At 43.3% G+C, this 23,831-nt stretch overlaps 1 protein-coding gene across 2 annotated transcripts; it reads right to left on the bottom strand.

The window, feature by feature from the left end:
• Positions 1 to 204: 204 nt before the first annotated feature.
• Positions 205 to 22,747, bottom strand: zgc:162698 (Transmembrane protein 87A-like). Of its 2 annotated transcripts, none has more exons than XM_063492713.1 (21): positions 22,424 to 22,747; positions 16,420 to 16,492; positions 15,872 to 15,966; positions 14,311 to 14,415; positions 14,146 to 14,202; positions 13,846 to 13,899; positions 12,764 to 12,802; positions 12,541 to 12,661; positions 11,705 to 11,766; positions 11,415 to 11,598; positions 11,230 to 11,329; positions 7,438 to 7,531; positions 5,904 to 5,972; positions 5,404 to 5,512; positions 5,266 to 5,324; positions 5,016 to 5,119; positions 4,855 to 4,928; positions 4,376 to 4,437; positions 3,699 to 3,751; positions 3,579 to 3,609; positions 205 to 782 (listed from the first exon to the last, which is right to left on the bottom strand). In XM_063492713.1, exons 1-21 carry the CDS (start codon positions 22,559 to 22,561, stop codon positions 741 to 743), a joined length of 1,725 nt encoding a protein of 574 aa, XP_063348783.1. In that variant the 5' UTR covers positions 22,562 to 22,747; the 3' UTR covers positions 205 to 740. The 2 variants fall into 2 exon arrangements, with proteins under 2 accessions (XP_063348783.1, XP_063348781.1); XM_063492711.1 differs by lacking the exon at positions 5,904 to 5,972 and adding an exon at positions 7,292 to 7,366 and having other exon boundaries at positions 22,424 to 22,741.
• Positions 22,748 to 23,831: the final 1,084 nt, after the last annotated feature.

Raw genomic sequence — 23,831 nt, 5'->3', positions numbered from 1 at the left:
TGCTCATTTCTGTGCAGTAACGAAACCCTGTGCGTCGGGGTCTCGTCGCACGTTTTACGGCATCTGAACCGGAACCTGCAGAACGCGTCAAACTCAAACAAGCCGTCTCAGCACAGGAAGGACGTTAAGTTATGAATTAATAATGAGAATTAAACAAGCTGCACGAAAACACAAAACTGGCATGAAAGACAAACTTCAGCTTCATCAGAAATACTCGATGTTTACTCACATTTTACTTTTATGATTCACAATTTAAGTCTCTGCAGGTTGAAGAAATCAAAACACAAATTTTTCATTCATCTTAAAAAAACCAAACAAACCAAAAAAGCCTCCAAAACCCACTGCAGTGACAACGCAGAGTGACGAGAAAACCTGCGCGTGTAAACGTGAAAAATCCAACAAGCACAAAACATTTAACGTTAAATCTGTCAAAATATACTGTTTGTGTATGCAGAGTATACAGAGAGAGGCGTATAAGTACAAACAGGAAATAAAAAGAACCAAATAAAAGGATCTGAGCATCGCTGCCGCTCGACTCTGCTCCCAGCGTATGTACAGGTCAAGGCTTACAAAGCTCATAAGTTCAGGGATGAAATCACACGTCGACAGTGAGCTCTCGCTCCCATCGGTTCACTCCTTCATCCATCGCTTCATCTCTCCCTCCTCCTCGTCACGTGGGCGTACCTCTTGGTGATGCCACAGTCTCTTGGTTTTTTTTAAAAAAGCTCCTCTTTTGTGCTTTACTCCATCTTGGACATCTCAAACTTCGTCGTCATCGTTTCCTGCAACAGAAAACACACCAGCACGTTTATAGTTTCAGGAGCTTTAACCGAAGTGAGAAGGTGAAGTTTGCGCAGGGCTGAATAATGAATGAAGCTGCCCACAGACTGTTGAAGCGTCCACCTTAGAGCAGACGCACGGCCTCAGAGCTCCTGAAAATCATCGATATCATATCTTACAGAAAGGCAGATTTAGGAAGGATTTACATCCTTTTGACTCGATGCTGGAATATCGCCTGCAGGCTGTTCCACTCCTGCATCGCCACACGGGGAATTTTGTGCTTTTTTAAAATTACTGGAGTTGACCTCGCTGAAATTTGCAGCTTTTGCAGACTCAGCCCGGCGAGCTGAACTGAACCCTTTGGTGGTTCTGGTCCCACGTGACCCCCTGCTTTATGTTCTCAAGCAGTCAAAATGTTTCCACAGCAGGACAGTGGAGCTCAGCGTGGACGTAAACAGCGATGGTCCTGAGTGGATCTACAGCCTAAACGTTCTGCTCAGAACCGGCCTTTCTGACAGCACAGCTCGGTGTACTCTCTGAGAGACAAACTGCAGAGGTCAGCACCATTTACAAATATTAAAAAGCTCTTTTACATCAGGTTATTTCAGGCTGAGGGATTAAGGAAGGTCAGAGAGCAGCTTCTGTCTTCACCTCCGTGTTTTCATGAGAGACACTGAAGAGCGCCGAGCGTTTCAAACAAAGCAGGAATCTTCACACGCTGGCTCGGCTGCCAGAATCCAGGTTAACAGGATTTATTCAGGTAGCAAAACAACACAAAGTGGCAGGGTGACGGCAGGTGAGGCAGAATTTCCTCCTCAATCGTGATGAATTGCGTAATTTACCATAACAGGCAGGTTAGGTTCAGATTCAGCCCTCATTTATCTCTTAAATAACAAGGACGCGTTACATAATCTACCAAAAGGAGGTGACGAGCAGGGAGTTAAAGGCATTATTTCCCCTTAATTTAACCCTTTGATGAGCCGGCTTCATTACGTACACGTCCATTATCCTCGCTGGCAGAACGCAGCCCGCTCGCCCTGCGGGGAACACAGAGCGTGTGCACACTTCATATCTTCTGTGGGTTTTAATACCCCTCTGCGTTCATATGGCCGCTTATGTAAGAAATTGATTTTACATAAGAGGCACTTTGTTGATTGCCGGACGCCTTAAAGAGGCTCGGTTTGGAGACGAGAGAGTAAATAATTTGGAAAATGGTTTGAATGAACAGCCAACAGAGGACACGAGGAAAAACACAAACGGATATTAAAACGAGCGCAGCGTCTGCTGGACGTCAGTCTGAGGCCGCTCCGGAGGATTTTTACTGATCACACAAACAATGATGAGAAAAAATACAAATATGTGTTTTTGTTTTTATTCAGAGGATCATTAACAGCTGCAGCACACACACACACACACACACACACACACACACACACACACACACACACCCCGTGTGTCTGTCGCGTCACATCTTTCTGCTCACCATGACAACACAGAGGACGATAAACAACAGTATGACGTACCCAGCAGCACAGGGTGTCTACTGTGGGTCTGCTGCCCCCTGCTGCTCATAAGCTGTGTGTGTGTGTGTGAGTACCTGTCTAGACATCTTTGTGGGGACTAAAAATTGGAACGTTACTAAACTTGTGGGGACCAACAGTGACTTATGAGGACAAAAGTGGCCGCCCTCACGAGTCTGAAGGCATTTTTGAGACTCAAAATGTGGTTTTAGAGTCAGGGTTACAGTTAGGTTAGGGAAAGGTCCAGGCTGAGGGTTAGGATTAAACATTCATATCTGATGGTTAGGGTTAGCAGCTAGGGAAAGCATTATGTAAATTAGATGTCCTCACAAACAAAACATGAAAACGAGAATGTGTGTGTGTGTTTCTCAATAAGTTCGAGTTTATTCACTGAGCTCTTCGAGTAAACTCAGTAAGACTGCAGGTGAAAACAGTTTGACACTTTGTGGTCTCCAGAGGGAGATCCAGCCAAACCACCACAGCTTTCCTTCACAAATTAATATAAAGTGATAATGATAACGTGGAGTTTCAGGGTGAATCACAGGTCCAGAAATGAAAACACTATTTAAACCCTGCGGCTTCGTTCCACTGTTTCAGTTTCTCTTTTAAATGCAAATATATCTAATATGTTAAAGTTGATTTTAAAACCAAAGTCGAAAAGGCCTCTATAATAGAAACATAGTTTATCATAGAAACATCTGCTTGACTTTGGACCTGATCCCAGAGGAGTTGGGCACCTTGTCCTCTAAAGTATAAAAGATGTGACTTTTAAAAATGATATATTCCTGTGGATTTCAAAGTGGAAAAGAAACAGTTTATTGACTATAAATGACCTCTGATGGCTCAAATGCGATACCTCGCAGCCCATGAGGGGACCCACACTCTCTGGGGACCTTTCGGGCCTTCTCATGTCCAGAGACACTTCCTGCATTTCTCTTTAACGCAGATAAACAGACCCAGGTGGTAAAGCTGCGTGCTGCTTAACTTTGTTGTAATGTTGTTGTTACTTGCAGGTTATTGTCAGTAACGATGATGTCTCATTTATTATTTATCTGTTAGCGGCCTCAAACACAATTTTCAAACTGTGATAAAGTTTAAACTTAAATAACTTTGGTAGTTTAAAAAAAAAAAAATCTAAACCATCAACTGGTAAGATCCCAGTGAGTCTACTCCGGGTACCATTTGTGCCTTTGTGCTCCAAATTCTCCACAGTGACGGATAAAGTTTCATTTTACGTTTGAAGTGACGTCAAATTTTTCCAGTGAAGTGAAAGTTTACCTCGTCAGAGTCCAGCAGGGGCGGCAGGGCGCTGCGAGGAAGAGAAAACACTTTCAGTGTCAGGTTTCTGATTTACAATAATCAGCAGATTCACACTGATTAACGTTCGTGATGACTTACACATCTGCCATAGATGACGGGATGTTCTCCTCAACCCACTTCAGGTCCTCATCCTAAGGAGATTAAACATGAGGGATGATGCTACATGATGCAAATAGAAGATTTTCCTTTGAACACTAAACATGGGTTCATCAGCTGTTACAGAAACTGTGATTGAATACAGTAAAATAAGCAGCTACGATCACTGAACAATAATCAGTTTAGTAAAAACTTTGGTGAGTAAAGTTAAAAAAAAGGATATAAAATAAGAAAAAGAAGTTTTAGTTTCTAATCCATTCAACGGATCCTAAAAAATTAAGATAACGCTGGAGGACCAAAAGCTGCAGTTCCTCTGACGTCCACCGGAGGCTCCAGCTGCAGACGGTCATGTTAAAACTTTACAGCACAAATGAAGCACGTTTACAGCCTGATACAAAGAAATACGCTTTTGTCTCCACAGCTAATTTCCTCCTTCATTACTGTAATTTTTTTAAATAAATCATTAGTTTGCATTTTATTTAGCAGCTTTTCTGGACTGTGTTTGTGCTGTTGGTGCCTTTAGGACCATTTTAATGCCACAATCTGACCAGTAACACGGCTGCTGCGAGGTTCCTGTACAAACAGATCATCCAAATGCTCTGTGACCAAACCACTAACACTGGCTGATGTCTGGCGGTGTTCGGATTCCTCTGACTCACCACTTTGTTAGCTTTGGCTGAGCCGTTGGCCTCATTCTTCATGCCCCTCATCTTCATCCCCTCTGGAGACACAAAGGGGTGAAAAACAAACAAACCGTGAGAAAAATAATAAAACGTAGATGATCATTTACCAGAGGTACCTCACACATGTGCAGCATGGCTCCTGTTCCAATGATGGAAACATATTTAACATCGTTAACGTGTTAAAAATGAGTTTCTAATAATGAGGTAACAGCTGCTCTTCAAAGCTCTTGTTAATGAGGAGCATCCAATCAGAAAAAGGCTGGCTTAAAGGGCTAAAAGCTAAAACAGCTCGCCTTAGACGGAGGATGAACTGAGCCAGAGTATCAGATAACGGATTATTATGAATAGTGAATCATGGAGCTGAAGAATAAACCGAACGAATCCATTTTAATGGATTCATTTCATCTCAGGTTAAACAGAAAGAGGAGAGAAGTGAGGCAGGTGTGCATTCTGACCAAAAGCGTCGTTCATCATGGGCTCCTTCTCCTCTTCATCGCTCTCTTCATCCACCAGAGGACTGAAGGCGTACCTGTTACAGACACAGAGGACACGGCTTTACTTTACAGACACAAACTGGAGACTGGAGATTAAAAAAAACCCCAAAACAGCATCCTACCTCTGGTTATTGGCTGACGGTCGCCATAGAAACATAATGACCAATAGGATGATGGAGAACAAGAAACGCCAGAAAGCGTCATCTATCCACAGCTCCCTCCAGTCCTGCAGGGAGAGAGAGAGAGAGAGAGAGATTCAGCAGTTCATTCAGCAATATTTTCCAATGAATTTTACCAACCAAATGAAAGCAAGATGAAAGAGAGAGAAGCTGGAGAGCAGCTTTAACTGAATCCAAGCGCTGAAGTACTTACAGACTGACATTTGGACATCCTGAAGGTCTTCGTGGTCCAGATGATGAAGATGACCGACGCTAAAAAGCACACAAACATCACAGCCTTAAAACAAGGACCTGAAAATAAAATGTTAAACACAAAGAGAACTTTAAATACCTATGACAGCAAAGATGAGCGTGTTGGTGAAGTGTCTGTAGAGCGAGAGCTTCACCACGTTCCTCCTGAGGCGCAGCAGCTTCATCGTCTGAATCAGGCTCACAAAGATGTGACGACACGGTCAAGGAACTTCACCAAGAGGAACACGGAAACCTTTCATGCAACATTCACTTCACACGCAGGACAATTTAATACTTTAACTCTGTCCCACTCAGCTAACATCCACTTCCTCCCTGCACTGCACAGGTAGGAACAACCCAACAGCAGACGCACCTGTCTGATTTTCTCTGTGCCGATCACACTTTCAGTTCTCCTGGTGCTTCAGGGTAACTCTCAAAACGGACCCTCTGATGTTTAAGGACACCTCTGATTCAAGGGTCCATGTATCAGTTAGCTCTGGCTAAATATGTAACAAAGCAGCAAGGTAGAAACAAGTGAAAAAGAAAGGGAGAGAAAGCCAAACTTTCACTAGAAAGGGGGGAAGGTGCAGCGGCGGATATCCACCAGCAGAGGGTAGAGTCGAGCACAGCCAGAGGAATAGCAGCCAGGAGCACTACATCATCTTCAGCCTGGAGAGGGAAAGAAAAGGAAGACAGGAGAAGACACGGAGGATGAGGCGAAGGAGACAAAATGAAGAGGAAGAGGAGAGACGCAAGAAAGCAGGAAGGGAAGGAAAAGAACGGAGGAAGTAAACAGAAAAGAGAAGGATGAGAGGAAGAAGAGAAATGCACACACAGCCCACCCACATGCAGCACAGCGAACAGCTTCTGTTCAGTCTAAACGGTTTGTTTTGCTCATCAGGGTGCAGCAGGTGGGTGGAGTTTATTCATCATCCCTCATGTCGCTCCATCATCGGATATTTTAGTGGGTCGGACGCATTTACATCCCCCAGCAGGGAAAAACAAACAAGAGGACCCGGTGTGTTCAGAGATTTATCGCCCTGTGGCGGCTGCAGCTGAAACAGCCGCTTCGTTTGGACTTTAAATTTCGACTTAAATGTGTCATAAAATATTAAGAAAGTCAGCTGAATTCTGTGGGTTTTTTTGCTTTGCTGAATTTTTTATTATAAATTCAGTTTTTACTTTAATTTATGCTTATTTTAGTTTATTGGATGGTCCATTTTTACCTCATTGACGTTTTCATTTTGCTTATTGTTATTTCTATCTGATTGGACTATTTTCAGCTATTTCTTATACGTCTGGTGTGTTTTACTTCATTTTGACTGCTGTAACTTTTCCCCCAACAGTCGAAGACTTTTGGTGACTTGGTGACCTGCCACTGACGAGGGCTCAGGCTTCTAAATAAAATAAAATCTTGTAAGAAAAGTGGTTTGTCCAAGAAAAGGCATGAAACAGGAAAAAGAAACCTTCACTGCCGATGCTCCCTGGATGCATTTGACACCCAGTTTAGCTCCATGTAGTTCAAACGAGCAGAGCAGAAACATTTGGGGCTCAGCTTTAAGCCTGCAGAGATTTGCAGGACCGAACCAAAGCTTTGGCACGGAGCTCGCAGCTTTGAGCCGTCCACTCAAACCAATTATGCACTGACACCTCGCTCTGACATTTCAAATAAATTAACGTTCCTAATGGAAGCTAACACGGCCACAACAGGTGCAAAAGAGACTCTTGTCTGCATTAAATTAAGAAAAACCCTCGGTATGATTCATTTCAATACTCTCCTCCCAAAACGATGACTCTGAGAGGAAAACTCCTACAAACACAAAAAGATGCCTCCCCACTCCGATGCCTCTTTATTAAATCCTGACAGTGTGGTTATGAATACATTTTTCAGTGATTTATGTGCACTTATGTGTGACGGATTTTAATTAGTTTTCAAAAAATTAATTAAGCGTGAGAGGATGATTCTCTAAATACATGTTAAAGGATATCCACCAGACAACACAGGAATCAGTGAAGGCCAGCACTATGTCACACAAAAATCTACTGCTGGTGTCTGCTCGATCCTGCAGAGAAAAACATGTCAGACACACACACACACACACACATAGAGTACTGCAGTGCTCTTGGGACTCACAGCGTTGACTCTTAAGATTCCCTCGATGATGGAGAAGATCAGGTAGAGCAGACCAACGCCAACGACTCTGTGCAGCAGAGCACCGAGTCTCGGCCTGCAGGAGAGAAACGAGAAACGTCACTCTGTGTGTGTGAACTGTATCTGGAGATAATGACCGCTATATAAAGTGAGTTGGATCAGGTGGCAAGGGATGGCGCTGGACAGACCTGTCACGCCAAAATGTATAGTGAGGGTGTGTTGGTAACGCCTAGCAGAGGCCCCAGACCGCGAGATCTTCAACGCACACCTCTGGCAGAGCTTCAACAGCATTCTGAGGGAGACTGGGGACATTGAGTCCGGATGGACCATGTTCAGCATCTCCACTGTCGAAGCCGCTGCACTGAGCTGCGGCCGCAAGGTGGTTGGTGCCTGTCGTGGTGGTAACCCCCGCACCAAATGGTGGACACCAGATGTGAAGGGAGGCACCAAGCTGAAGGGGGAGGCCGCTAATAGGTACTGACAGGCCAAGCGGAACACGGCTCGGGCAGTGGCTGAAGCAAAAACTCAGGTGTGGGAGGAGAGGTCATGGAAAAAGTCTTTTGGACTGCCTCGAAGAGATTCTGGCAAACCGTCAGGCGACTCAGGAGGGGAAAGCGGTGCTATATAGTGCGCACTGTATAGTGCGGGCGGAGCGCGCTGCTGACTTTGCCTTAGAAAATCGTTGGGCGGTGGAAGGAATACTTCAAGGACCTCCTTAATCCCACTGGCACGTCTTCTGCTGCCTCTGCTTCCGTGGAGGAAGCAGAGTCTGGGCGAAGGGGATGACCTGCCAATCTCTGGGGGCGAGGTCACTGAGGCAGTTAACTCCTTGGTGACAGAGCCCCTGGGGTGGATGAGGTCCGCCCTGAGTTCCAGAGTATCAACCTCAGCCAGAGGTTGATACTCCTCTACAATGTTGCATGGAGATCAGGGGCGGTACCTCTGGATTGGCAGACCGGGATGATGGTTCCCACCTTTAAGAAAGGTGACCAGAGGGTAAATGGACTGATTCTTATATAGCGCTTTTCTACTCTCCTGGAGTACTCAAAGCGCTGTATACAACACGCCACAAAAACCCATACACACAAGCACTCTATGCTTTGTCAGTGCTAACTAACATACACTCATACGCATTCATACTCCGATGGGAGTATGAATGCATCGGAGAGCAAGTGGGGGTTAGTATTCGGCATGCAGACAGGATATTCGGCATGCAGACAGGAGCCAGGGATCGAACCACCAACCGATCAACAGATGGCCTGCTCTACCTCCTGAGCTACCCCAGTTGTGTTCCAACTACAGGGGGATCACACTCCTCGGCCTCCCTGGGAAAGTCTATGCCAGGGTGCTGGAAAGCAGAGTTAGTCCATTAGTCTAACCTCGGATACACGAGGAACAATGCGGTTTTCATCCTGGTCATAGATCACTGGACCAGCTCTTTACCCTCACAAGGATACTTGAGGGTGCATGGGAGTTTGCCCACCAATCTCCATGTGTTTTATGGACTTGGAGAAGGCATTCGACCGTGTCCCTCGGGGGGTCCTGTGGGGGGTGCTCAGGGAGTATGGAGTGTCTGGCCCATTGCTACGGGCCATTCAGTCCCTATACAACCATTGCAAGAGATTGGTCCACATATCGGCAATAAGTCAGACTTGATCCTGGTGGGTGATAGGCTCCACCAGGGCTGCCCTTTGTCACCGATTCTGTTCATAATTTTTATTGACATGATTTCTAGTTGCAGCCAAGTAGCGGAAGGCTTTCACTTGGGTGGTCTCAGAATCTCATCTCTGCTTTTCGCAGATGATGTGGTTCTGTTGGTTTGACGACCTCCAGCTCGCTCTGGAATGGTTTGTAGCCGAGTGTGAAGCAGCGGGAATGAGAATCAGCACCTCCAAATCTGAGGCCATGGTCCTCAGCCAGAAAAGGGTGGAGTGCCCACTCCGGGTCAGGGACGATTCCTGCCCCAAGTGGAGGAGTTTAAGCATCTTGGGGTCTTGTTTACGAGTGACGGGAGAAGGGAGCGGGAAATCGACAGACGGATTGGGCAGCGGCCGCAGTGATGCAGAAGCTGCACCGGTCTGTTGTGGTGAAGAGAGAGCTGAGTATAAAAGCGAAGCTCTCAATTTACCGGTCGATCTACGTCCCTACCCTCAACTATGGCCACGAGCTGTGGGTAGTGACCAAAAGAACGAAGATCGCCGATACAAGCGGCAGAAATGAGCTTCCTCTGAAGGGTGGCTGGCCTCTCCCTTAGAGATAGGGTGAGTACGGCCATCCAGGAGGGGCTCAGAGTAGAGCCACTGCCCCTTCACATCGAAAGGAGCCAGTTGAGGTGTTTCGGGCATTTGACAAAGACGCCTCCTGGATGCCTCGTTCCATGCATGTCCCACCGGGATGAGGCCCCGGGGCAGACCCAGGACACACTGGAGAGATTATATCTCTTGGCTGGCCTGGGAACATCTTGGTCTTCCCCCGGACAAGCTGGAGGAGGTGGCTGGGGAAAGGGAGGTCTGGGCTTCTCTGCTTAGGCTTCTCTGCTTAGGCTTCTATGCCCGCGAACCCGTCCCGGATAAGCAGAAGGAGATGGATGGATGGAATCAGAAACACTTTCAGTGGATCTCAAAGTTCTTTCAGTTCGCCGCTTGACTGCATTTCCACAGTGGTAACATTAATAGAAATCTATGGGAGGATTCCCCAACTGCAAACATGGCGGTTATCCCTTAAACCGCGAAACACAAGCAAGTTCTGGGATCTGCTACAGAGACTCTTATCTTCCTCCTTGTTTAAAGCTGGAATCAAACTTTTTTTGTTTAGTGAATGAAATTTAAAAAATGCAAAGAAAATACTTTTGACATGACATCGATTCTGAGCCAGGTAAAAAAAACAACAACCTGTAACCCAATCATGTAGCCGCACTGATCTGAGGATGGAGTTTTGCACCATTTCTTTTTGGGTTATCTAACTTTACTTGATGCATGATATAAATTTTAATGGAGTCCGTTCAGTCCTCTGGTTGGATCAGCAGAACTGACGATAGCATCAGCGGTCTGCATTTAAAAGTAATGTCATGTGACGCTGCACGCTGCACAGAACAGAACAGAACAGGGAGGAAATCGTATTTTTGAGCAAAGTCAGCAAAATGTTTTGATTATTTTATGAGACTTGACTGGAGACTCAACACAAGCAATTATTATATCCTATTATTATGTAACTAAAGGTAAGACTTTCTCCTTTACGTAGAGGATTCAAAATAATACGAAGCACTCTGGATCGAAGTGACACCATCGCATAAGAGCCTCAAACCTGCACTCTTTCTAAAGACCAGCAGGGGGCTCCTCTGGTTCCAAAGACTTCTGATTACATAGAACAGGGTTTCCCAACCTTTTGGAGCCACAGCACATATTTCACATTAGTACAATCACATAGGACACCACCAGACAAAAATGTCACAAAAAGCTTTTTTTTTCCCAGTACAACTTTTTTGCAACAACAACAAAAAAATTTCCAGGCCTAAATTAACATTTATGGTATTTTTCTACGATGATGCTGGGCTACAGCTCCATCTGGTGGCAAACGGGTGCATAACATTACCGGCACTAGGCTCGTAAATCTGCTAACTGGCTTCAGCGAAGCTGCTGGGTTTTTAACTACACAGCTGGAGGTTTTCAGACACATCAGCCTCAGAGTTGGTCCTTCCTTCTCCTACAGAGGAGGTTCTCACAGTGGGAACATATAAAGCACCCGCCAACCGTCAGTAACAGCTGTGAAACTCACTTGACGATGCCGTATCCCAGACTGGCGATGATCACCAGCACTCTGGCCAGAGTCCTCTTCACTGCAGAGAGCACCTCAGCAAACACCACCGCCCCGGTGACTGCAGGAGGACACGTGACACAGGATATTCATCACAGCTCTGTCGCGCACCACGTGGGCCACCGCCTGTGTGTGTCTGCATCTACCTGACACGCCTTCATCTCTGAGGCTCTGGAACTCGGCATAGTAAACGGCTTTCTCCAACATGCCCAGGAAGATGACGCCTCCGATCCAGAACTGAATCCGGAGCAGGTCCCTCCAGTAACACGCAGACAGAACCAACCACAGCACAGCGAGCAGCACGTACACGATGCACATCACCATGTAGAACTGGAAGAAAGGAACGATAGGAAGTAAATGACTTATTGCTGCATTTTAAATACCTGAGCAAATAAATATCATTTTAATTTCTCTGCGTGCGCGTGTTTGCTCTTACCATCATCAGAGGCCATTCGGACGCTGATATAAAGCCATGTGGACCCTTCATACTGATCTGGACTGTAAATACAAACAGAGTGGGTATCAGACGGAGACTAAAAGCATTATCTAAAGTAGCCTCTGCTCACTGAACATCAGAGCAGAGACCATCCAACTCCTCTCAACATAGCTCCATGTTACAGTCCTCTACTCAACCAATCAGCCTCCATTAGCAAATGCAAAAAACAAACAAAACCCCCAAAAAACAGGCAGAATCAGCCTCACTCTAAAACAAACTGAAGGACATAAAGGTCATTTTATTTCAGTTTGGACATGTTATGGACGCTGGATTTGAGAAAAACCAAATCAAAGGTGTTCTTTTGTTGTACAGAAGCAGGTTTAAATGGTTGTTTTTCACCAGTTTAGTTTCATTTACACCAGGGGTGTCCAACTCCAGGCCTCGAGGGCCGGTGTCCTGCAGGTTTTAGATGTCCTTGATCCATCACAGCTGATTTAACCCTGGAGAACCCATGGGGTCAAATTTGACCCCATGGTTTCCCTAGAAAACCAATGAGGTCGGCTCTGACCCCATGGGTTCTCCAGGGTTAAATGGCTAAATGACCTCCTCAACATGTCTTGTAGTTCTCCAGAGGCCTGGTAATGAACTAATCATTTGATTCAGGTGTGTTGACCCAGGGTGAGATCTAAAACCTGCAGGACACCGGCCCTCGATGCCTGGAGTTCAACACCCCTGGATTTACGCTTTTGATTGAGGACCAGCTCTCGACTAACTAATCCTGAGACTAATGCAGACAGCTGTCTGTGTTTGTGTTTTATGTATGAGCGTGCACTGACGCTTCAGATTCCATTGACTGTTGGGATCAGACAGCTGGCTCTTGTCTTCGATTTTGAGGATGAACATGTAGGGTCCGTCATCCCAGCTCCGAGCCACCGCATCGAAACCAAGATTCCCAGCCTGAGCAACAGCGGAGAGAGAGCAGCTTTTACATCAATTTAAAGAAGCCTCCATCTGGATATCCTGGGATCACAAGATAATCTTTCAGGAATAGCAGCTGACCTGTTTTTGATCTTTGTTGGTTTCGTTCGTCTTCGCTGGCTGTGAGACAAAGAAGAACAATGTTAGTTAAACAGACTCAAACACTCGAGAAGAAAAAAAATCTATGGATTTAAAATAACCAGAATAACTTTAATCAGTGACGTGACCAATAACAAAGTCCATCCACATCTGTTCTCCTACATTATTCTACATTATATCTTCAAATCTTACATGACTCATACAGAGCTCTTTTAATATTGACAGATCATATAAGTGGCACACCTGCTCTAACAGAGGTGCTTCTATTGTTGCTAATGACACCTGTGCTGTTTCCACTGTGAAAAACCAAAATATCTGACATCCAAAACAAAAAATCTAAAAAATGTAATATACTTTAAAAAGTGCCTGAACAAAATTCTATCACTTAAAATATGACAAAGCAAATACTGTAAGAACACCGCAGTGACTTCATCCCATGAAGCGTTTCATAATTTGGTCTAAAACATGCACAACATTGACATCATTTCCTGTTCTTCCATTAACTGAAGACAACAGATAAGCAAACACACAAATCAGAACATCACAAAGCTTTGTTTGCTGCCAAAGCAGAGAAAGTAAAGGTACTTTCAGCTGCTCCCACTATTATTTAAATTTATTATCAACATAATTTCCTTAAATGTGAAAGAGCCCTGGTTCCAGACCGGGCAGAGACACAAACCCAGGCTCAGAGGGGCACAAACTAGTGTAGACCTCATACTGATCCTAGATGAGGAACAGGAGCGTGGGGTTAGAAAGGGCGTGAGGTAGGGTGCACAATCTGTGACAAATCAAATGTGTGGAGGGTGAAGCTGAGAGCAGCAGCTGTTTTTACAAGCGTGGAAAGAGGTTATCTCAGCTTCTGCTGTTCATTATTTTGCACATAAACGTCCCTGAAATTCAACTGTTGGTCTGACACTGTGTATTTATTCAGGCATGCAATTACATTTCCTGCATGCTCCCCTTTATGCTCAGTGAATGTGCATTCATATCTTTGTGGGGACCAAAATCCTTGTTCCCACAAGATATGAATACCCAACGCGCGTGCGTGTGCATGATGTGCTCACCTTTGGCTGTGGAACCTCTCTCTTTCGTTTCCCTGAAGCTTTTTCTGTGCTTGGCTGAAATACAAACAGCAGCTTAAACCAACCGGACAAACCAGAAAGTGTGTGTGAGCAAAGCGACCATGATGATTCTCATCAGACCTGCAGAGCATGTAAAACACTCGCAGTCTGAGACACACCTCAAAGGGTCAAACTGAGAGTACAGTCAGTACACAGAGCTGAAGCTAGCTGAAGAGACAAAGGGCCGTAGTGCTTCAGGTGTTTGGATTTTTTGATTGTGAAGAACAGAATAAAAAAGCTCACCTGTGCCTGCTGCAGTGGTTTCAGCGGATGTATCAGCTCAGATTGATTCAGGTTGAACTGAGTCATAAAACAAACACGCCCGTGTTAGCGTTCAATCACCACACAGACACTTCATTCAGTATTTGCACTGTCTATGTGTGTGTGTGTGCGCGTGTTTGTGTTCACCTTCTGGCCACAGTGGATTTTATCATACTTGTGTGAAGAATAGAACCCAGTTCCTCCTTCTCTCTTGACGTCGGGCGACATGAAATAGGTTTGAGCCCACTTTTCCTGCAGATGGCACACATGTGATCATTTGACATGTTGGATCCTGAGACAAGACTCAGTGTTGTCACACTTATAGCAATCCGAGGATTATGAGTATAAAAAAACAAACAACTAAAACTGTGGTTTTTGTTCATTGCATTTCAGTGGGAAAGCAACTAGATGACAGAAAAAACAAAATGAAACGTGAAAACTGAATCCTGATTATTTGGGAACGCTCCTGTGTGGAGTGTAAACAGAAGGAGAGCAGGACAGACGCAGCGAGGCCCAAAGGTTTGGGGTAGGGACACCGTTTTTGTAGTCTTCACCCGCAGACCATCAGACTACACGTATATGTGGGGTGTGTGTGTCAAATCAAGCATATCAACATTCTCTGAGGTTTGCAACACTTCCTGTTGGAGAAGTGTTGCATCAACTCGTCTGCAGCAGAGCCAAAGTTTTACTGCCCTTCAAAAAAAGCATTGTGTTTGTATTTTAAAACATGAATGCAAATTAACTAATAGAATATATTCTTTCACTTTAAGTCAGAATGTTATGACATCCTGGAAATAAATATGTCTTATGCACCCCATACCCACCTTTAGATTCACCCCTGCTTCTTGCAGGTATCACTGCCGTAGACAGTTTATCATATCAGAAGAAGTTTACAGCTCATCTGCATATTTTAATGCAACTTCTGTAATTTTTCTCTGTGTGGATGAAGCATCTACAGAGTTCTCCTTCCTTCATGCTGAAGCTGGTGGATCAGGTGCTTTGCTTTAAAGGTGACGACAGGAACAAGCGCTGATCGCTTGGATCACCTCTGCTTCCTCGCTGTGTTTCTGTGTGTGTTTGTGTGTGACTCCACATTAACGTGCTTGCTCATAGGGGGTCACATGATTGTTGGGTTTTTCTCTGTACATATTATTGTAGGGTCTACCTTAAAATATAAAGCGCCTTGAGGCGACTGTTGTTGTGATTTGGTGCTACATGAATAAAACTGAATTGAATTAAACAATGACAACATCATCCTCACTGCTGATGTTGTGTTATCAGTGTTGCTGTTGAGAAACTGGAGCCTGTGTGGTCAGAGCCATAAATAAAGCACTAATGCAAAAAATGTGCATCGAGGATCCATTTTTTGGGTCAAGTTATATATCACCTCTTTACTAATCCTCTCCCATTATTTTTATTATTCAATGAATAATGGTTGGAGTTAATACGTCTGTTAAACCCTTAAAGCTGAACGTCTGACTCGGAGTAGTGCACAAAGGCAAAACTGTCCACAAACTTCCAACCCTAACTGTTAATCAATAATGATGTTCTTATTCGGACTCTGTGTTTTTGAGCGTCTGTGTGCGACAAAGTTAAATGTTAAAAAAAAATACTCAGATCATCTGTAGAAGTTTACAGGAGTCCAAAACATGGAAGTAGCGAATACTCCAAATAAGCAGTTTCCAGAGAAGAAAGCAGAGCGTCTTACGTCCAGGTTGAAGACTTCGTCATTGCAGCGCGAACTCCTCAGATACCAGGAAATGTCCAGGCTCAGGGGAGACGAGATGCAGTCTTTTGATACAACTGCACACACAAACAAACCAAATTAACTCACTTCTAGGCCACAATGCTGTTCCACTTGTTATTTTCTTTATTTCACTTCATAAATTTAACCTGACTGTTTCTGTCCCAGTGTTTCTGAACCAATGCTCAAAGTCAGCTTTCTTCTGATTGGCTGTCCTTCATTAACAAAACATTTGAAGAGTGGGTGGGTGGAGCTTCTGTCCTCTCAGACAGACACACAGGTAAACCTGAAAGTGTCTGCCTACATTTAATATGAACATATGATATGTTCTGTAAAATAAAGTTTAATAAGTCCACTTTAAGTAAGCTTTTTGTTTCAGAGACATTACAGTTTCTGCTTCTGCCTGCACAGCAAACATAAACTGGACTTGTCTCAGTGCTCGCAGACAAACCCAAACTTTATTATCCAACTCTGTAAAATAAAGATTTAACAAAGAAGAAACATCTGCTTACATTTGAGACTGATCATGCTGTTATTGAACAGAGTTTTACTGTAGAAGAAGTACATCTCCTTCTTCAGGGGATCCTGAAACAAACAAAAAAAAATCCATTTTTAATCTCTGACAGTTAATAAAGTCACAACTAGGGCTGCCACAAACGATTATTTTGATAGTTGACTAGTCACCGATTATTTTTGCAATTAGTCGACTCATCAGATCATGTGTCCATTGGAAGTAAAACGTAACGCTTATTGCACCAGCAGCATCTGCTCTTATATAACTATTATTAGCTTACAGCTTTCAGTGTTTAAGGTATGTGCTAACTAAAAATAAAGACAAGATGACAGTTTATTAAACTTTTTAATGACATTTGCAGATTGTCTCGGTGGAGTTTAATAAACTCGGCCGTCTGTTCTTTCTATCTAAAATATAACAGGACACCGGAGTAAACTCTCGACCATCTCACACTTCTGTTTAATCAGTTTTCTGTTTGACGTTTATTCAGCTGTGTGAAAATTATAACTTTAATCTCAGCCACGCCGATTTTTCAGTAAAACAAAGCCAAACAATAATATTTTTAAGTTATCTAAGTGACTTCTATATCATGTTTAACCTGAGTAGGCACAGACCGCGGGGGATCTGAAAACCATGTGCCGGGAGTTCGCTGTTCTCGCCGGCTCTAGTGAGGCTTGAACCCCGGCTAGCTACGAGCTGGTGGGTAACAGACGTCTCCGTCTGTTTCGTCCACATTGTCGTGTTTGTCGGGGAGAAAACTTACAAACATACAGTACAGCACTAGAGTCACACTGCTAGCGATTGATGTAGCGATTCTGTACTGTACAGGAGAGACGGCACGGAGGAGATCAACAACGATCTACAGCCGATCAGGACGCACAACACAATGCGCTTTAAAAAAAAAAAAAAAAAAAAAAAAAAGCATGCAAAATTGCACTAAAAAAAAAAATCAGCAAAACAGCGAGACCACGAAAGATGAACTGTGTTACAGCGAGGGACCGCTGTAATTGTGAAGATAAGTCACAACATACCCTTCATAAATACTAACATGTAGAGACCCTGACCAGCAATCATTCATGTATTTTTTATATCCTGTGGTTTTTAAACACTTTCATCACTTGGTCAGGACTACATATCTGTTTTATTATGTTCTGATGTGAAAAACCTCACAGCTAACACAAGGTGGGCTTTGTTTTTACATGACTTGTAAAATGTGTTGAAGGGTCACATTTGCTGTGAGACTTGAATCTAAGTTTTTAATTATTATCTTTACTCATCTCCTGGGAGACTAAAGCCTGTAACCTGTAGGTTTATTGTTTGTCTTTGTAAGCAGTCCCAGTCCGATATCTCCAGCTGCCCACAAACACAGTGACCTCGATCCAGCCGTGGTCCCTCCCTAAAGTGGATAAATTCAGGGTTTTTCTGCATACAAGTTCCACCAAAGGAAAATCACCAGGACTGTGATAAAACTATTTTTCGCTATACTCCTAAAAACACTCATTTGCAGCCCCCCTGTGTGAAGCATTAAAGGAAATATAAATTTCAGCCCCTGAGCTGGGAGATTAAATGCCTGTTATCGTGTTTCTCGCTGTTAACCAATGATCTGAGGCCCTCGCTTTGGCAGTTGATAATAACATCAGTGGTTCATGTTCCTGTTTTTGGAAACGTGGCTTACAATGTTCGGGAACTTTGTGTATTTAATTCCACACCACTGCTGGTTGTGCAGATTAAAAACAGTGGTACAGTGTTGTCTTTGTGTATCAGCTTTGATATTAACCCGCAGCGTTGATGAGTCTGGTTTATCATTAACCTTCATACTGTAAGTCTGGTTTTCCAGTGCACAGTCACAGCTTTACAGTCTTCTGCAGACTAATGCATGTAACAAACACTGGCCCACCAAACAGATATGCACAGAATGTGGACAGACTGTGCTTACAGCCCAACCAATGCAGGATTTCTAAGACCCACAGCGATTAAAAATCTGATCTATCAGCAGATATTTTTTCCTTTAACTTTCTAGGACCTGGCGTTCACATATGTGGACATCACATTTTGGGTTGTCTACACCAAAATACAACATTTTGCTCTACAAGGGCCTGATATCCACTTACGAGGACATTATACTCCCACTGTTCTATCGAAATTTACAACACATGTCCTCATATGTGGCTCTCATTTTTCTCAGAAACAAAAATCAGGTAAAAAAAAAAATAAAAAAATCAGGTAGTTCTTTGTTTTTACGTTCATCAGGTCCCAATCAGCCCAAATAGCAAAGAGAAAATAAAAATGCGTCACATGAAAGAGTTCAGGTCTTAGGAGGTTAAGACACACAAAACTTTGTCTCCTCATACATGTCCTGCAACACCCTCTCATACTTCTCTGTCACTTCCTCATGCAGTTCTTCTGCATCTGCTTTTCTGGCTCCACAGACTCAAACATCACATCTGTGGAGCTGTTTCTCAGCATGAAGCCATACTGCTGCTCACTGATTATCACCTCTCTCTAACCTGCTTATGACTCTTTCCCATACTTCTTATTGTTTTGTCTCATCAACTGTATTGCACTGTAGTTACTGCAGCTCTGTGCATCACGCTTGTCCTTAAAAAGTACCAGCACCACTTCTGGATTCCTCAGGCATCCTCTGGTCCTGCAAGTCCTGCATTCAGTAATGTATATACCTTTACATATTGTACATATATTTATTACTTTTTAGATTAGCCATTTTTATATTTTGCTTGTTTTACATTATTGTATTTTGCACAACTCTGTTGCTTGTGAAGCTCGCACACAAGAATTTCACTCACATGTACTGTACCAGTGTACCTGCACATGTGATGTGACAATAAAAGTGATTTGATTTGATTTGATTTGAGACTGTGTTGAACAGTCTGGTTAAAAATAATAATAATAATAATACATTTTATTTATAGGCGCCTTTCAGACCCTCAAGGTCACCTTACAGTAACACGTAAAGAATACCATAAAAACATAAGAAAAATGTATATATAGCAAACATGGTAAGATAAATTTAGACATAAACAGTCATAAAAGTATAAAAACAAATATAAAAACTGAGCAAGGTAAAAATGGCTTAAGTCAGATCAAGTGTATGCAATTCTAAACAAATGAGTTTTGAGTAGTGATTTAAAAGTGGTGAGACAGTGTGTGGTCCGTAGAGCAAGTGGAAGTGCATTCAAAGTCTCGGGGCAGAACAACTAAAGGCTCTGAGTCCCACGGTGTGGAAGTGCATCCAAAGTCTCGGGGCAGAACAACTAAAGGCTCTGAGTCCCACGGTGTGGAAGTGCATCCAAAGTCTCGGGGCAGAACAACTAAAGGCTCTGAGTCCCACGGTATTCAGGCGAGCAGGTGGAACAGACAGAAGGGAAGCTGAAGAAGAGCGGAGTGTACGAAGGGGTGAGTATGTATGGAGAAGATCAGATAGATATGGAGGAGCGAGGTTATGAAGCGCTTTGAAAGTGAGAAGCAGGATCTTGAAATTGACACGGAGGTGAACTGGGAGCCAATGGAGCTGTTTAAGAACAGGTGTTATATGTTCAGCGGATCTAGTTCTGGAAATAATACGAGCAGCTGTATTTTGAACCAACTGCAATTTATGGAGGGATTTATGAGGTAAACCATAGAGAAGAGAATTACAGTAATCCAGACGAGATGTGACAAGAGCATTGACAAGTATGGCGGTACTGTGTGGTGTGAGTGAGGGACGAAGACGGTTAATATTACGGAGATGAAAGTAGGAAGACCGAGTGATATTATTTATATGTGCTGTGAAGGACAGAGTGCTAACGAGGATGACACCAAGACTCTTAACCTGAGGGGAGGGTGTGACGACAGAGTTATCAATGGATAACGAAAGACTGGTTGGAACTGTAGTCAGTTTTGATCTGGTGCCTATTAAAATTAATTCTGTTTTATTGCCATTAAGTTTAAGAAAGTTGTGAGTAAACCAGACCTTGATTTCACTTAAACAGTCAGAAATGGATGTGGGTGGGAGAGTAGCTGTGGGTTTGGAGGATAGGTAGAGCTGGGTGTCATCTGCGTAGCAGTGAAACTGGATGTTATGCTTCCTAAAAATATTACCTAGGGGTAGGAGATAGATGATAAAAAGTAAAGGACCCAGGACAGAGCCTTGGGGTACACCGGAATTAACTGGAGTAGATACTGATCTGTGAGGGAGTAATTGAACAAACTGTGAGCGGCCAGAGAGATAAGAAGTAAACCAGGCGAGTACTGTACCATTGATGCCAATAGATGCTAATCTGTGAAGGTGGGAGATAGTGTCAAAAGCTGCTGTAAGGTCAAGGAGAATGAGGATGGATATAAGTCCAGAATCAGCTGCAAGCAAAAGATCATTGGTGATTTTTACTAGGGCTGTTTCTGTACTGTGACATGAACGGAAGCCGGACTGAAACTGTTCGTACAAGTTATTTCCAATGAGATGATGATGAACCTGTGCAGCCACTATCTTTTCAAGAAGTTTTGCTAGGAAAGGGAGATTTGAAATTGGCCTGAAATTATTTAGATTGGAGGGATCTGAACCATTCTTTTTCAGTATTGGAGTTATTATTGCAGTTTTAAGAGAAGAAGGAACAGAACCAGATATAAGAGAGGAGTGTACGATATTAGCAATCAGTGGGGCAAGAGACGGGAATGAGAGTTTAACAAGATTTGTCAGCAGTGGATCAAGTTTACATGATGATGACTTTAAGTTAGTAATTATGGAAGATAGCTGAGTTATTGTGGGAAGTTCAAAATTGGATAGAGAGGATGACAGCGGAGAAGGACAAAAAATGCAGATAGAACAATTGACCATTTCAAGGACGAGGGCAATTGTTGATGAAGATTCTCAATCTTGGTGTAAAACAAGTCCATAAATTCGTTGCAAACTGTGGCAGAGTGTGTATGTATGGCAAAGGTATCTGGGGGTTTAACAATATTATGCAATGTAGAAAACAAAGTGCGAGTGTTTCCTTCAGTGGATTCAATAACAGAGGTGTAGTAAGCAGATTTAGCATGATGAATAGCTTCTTTATAGTGTTGTATATGACTGAGATACATGTCCTTGTGAATAGTAAGTCCTGTTTTCCTGGAGAGACGTTCCAGGCGGCGTCCAGTAGCTTTAAGTTGGCGAAGTTCAGATGAGTACCATGGCGCAGAGCGAGAGAAAGAAACAGTTCGAGTTTTTTGGGGAGCCAAGGTATCTAAGAGGTTGATAAGTTCATTGTTATAGTGAGATACCAGGTCGTCTATAGAAGCTGAGGCATCAATGGTAGGTAAATTATTAATGCCATGGGAAAGAGCTGATAGATCAATGCCCCTAATATTTCTAAAAGTAATTGAGCGGTTTTGTTTATTTTTGTATAGTGGGAGACTAGTATTGAATAAAACTCATTTATGGTCTGAAAAAGGCATGTCCAATACAGCACAATTCTTAGGGGTGACACCAATACAGCAAACAAGATCCAAAATGTGTCCTTTGCCTGCTGCCCTCCACATGTGTCATCTGAAGCGTCCACTTTTGCAGTCTTCAAAGCTGCCGTCACTTCCTCCTTAGTAATCCTCTTCCTGAGTCACCAACTATCCTCCAGTCTTTCTTCATTCATGATAACTCAAACACACACGTTAAATCACATATTACCGGCATCAGATGAGCGGCTGGTTTCGTCCTGTTTCACATATATGCGCGTTACTGGTGTGATTTTATTGATATCAAACGCCTTTATGGCGCAGCTGGTTATCACAGGATCGTTCGTGTTGAGTAACGCGCCACTTGCACACTTTCACTTTAGCTAACGTTAGCCGTTAGCGGCGTAACGATTATGGCGCAGCGCAAGCAGAGCGGTATTTTTAGCGGCTGCTTCGCCCGAATTTCCGCTGAAACACTTTTTATCTGCTCAAAGCTCCTCTCCTCTCCAACCCGTTCATCACAGAACCTAAACGAACCAGCACAGAATCACAGCGGGAGGTACGAGCAGGAAACTCACGCTATTGATGTCCAGGTCCCACTTCCCCTGTTCCGACACGGCCGCCACCGGCCAGCTCGCTTCCGCCAGCATCAGCAGGACCAGAGCCCAGCACCGGAGTCCCGGACCGGTCCGACCCGGACCCGCGAAGCTCGCCATTTGAGCCAACAGGAAAACGAGACCAACAGCAGCAGCAAAGCCTCCACGACAACTCAAAACAACCTCCTGAACACTTCCTGCTTCCGGGTGACGTGACACGTAGCGCAATGACTCTTCGGGGAGACAAAATAAAATAAAATAAAATAAAATAAATGAATTTGTATTGTTTCTTTTCAAGAACGCGTTGTTGTTTAGGACAGGGGAGATCTTTTTTTTTTACTCATCCGACAACATTATTAATGAAATCGTAATAAAATAAATAAATTAAAAGTTAGAAATTAAGAGAAATGACTACAAGAGAACGTAAAACATCCAAACTAACTGGTAGCGACACCCACTACAGGGCAGCCACAGGCGTTGTTGTTGTTGTTGTTGTTTTACACGTGTCACTGCAGTTCTTTACTTTCACCACTGGAGGGCAGTGAAAACTCTTTCATTACAGTTTTGTTAAACAGCCCATTGGTTCATTTTCCTTACAGACACTGGATTGCCCAATCAGATCTCTATAATTCGACCGGCTGTGCGCTCAGCAACTTGTAGACAAAGTTTGGTGTGACAATCTCCTCATCAAAAAACACTAAGGCTCTCAACACTGTTAACATCTGTAACCGTTTGAAACTGCTAACTTGATTTTGGCTCTTTCAAACTTTTGTTTATTTATGTTCCCCTTAATTTATTTTATTTTTGTACTCACTTTTGTTTCACTGTCCCTGTCACTCTCATTGTTCCTCATTGTAATACCACAATGTCATCTTCTATGTGATTCCTGTTCTACCTAATTGTATGTCTAAAATGTGATAAATAAAGTTTATAAAAAAAAAGTTTGGTGTGGAAAAAGTTGTGAGAAGGTGGAGCTGAAAGCTAAGAGAAAACAATACAAAGAAACTAAAAATAGATGCAGTAAAATGTGTCAAATTAACGACACGTTAGCTGTCGGTGCTGCTGCACCCTGAACAGTAGTACCAACAACAACCAGTAACTGATAGCAACCAGGCCTCTCAGTGACAACAGGCTGGAGCTGCACCGGCTCTGGAGAAGCGAGAAACATCCGGTTGTACCGCATGAAGAAGTCATTTATGCGAGGTTTACACTTCATGTTATCACCGCCAAAGGATACAGACATAGTTTTAAAACGCACAATCATAAAAATGAAGAAAATAAGTGTGATAAAACATAATCAATTTATTAATTAATCAGAAAATACAATCAAATAAATAAAATGCTATTTTCTGCTAAACTTCCTCCTTAAAAACCAAAAACTTAGATAAAA

This window comes from Pelmatolapia mariae, linkage group LG14 (assembly GCF_036321145.2).
Source record: "Pelmatolapia mariae isolate MD_Pm_ZW linkage group LG14, Pm_UMD_F_2, whole genome shotgun sequence".
Taxonomy (NCBI): domain Eukaryota; kingdom Metazoa; phylum Chordata; class Actinopteri; order Cichliformes; family Cichlidae; genus Pelmatolapia; species Pelmatolapia mariae.
Note: the sequence above shows the minus strand (reverse complement) of the source record. Positions and strands in the feature narration are given on the sequence as shown.

Excerpts from the sequence above, each read along its gene's own strand:
- zgc:162698 (XM_063492711.1), bottom strand. The coding sequence starts at position 22,561 with ATGGCGAGCTTCGCGGGTCCGGGTCGGACCGGTCCGGGACTCCGGTGC. Across the intron at positions 11,767-12,540 it reads CAGTCAATGGAATCTGAAGC|TCCAGATCAGTATGAAGGGT; the intron begins GTCAGTGCACGC and ends TTGTATTTACAG. Across the intron at positions 783-3,578 it reads CCCTGCTGGACTCTGACGAG|GAAACGATGACGACGAAGTT; the intron begins GTAAACTTTCAC and ends TTTCTGTTGCAG.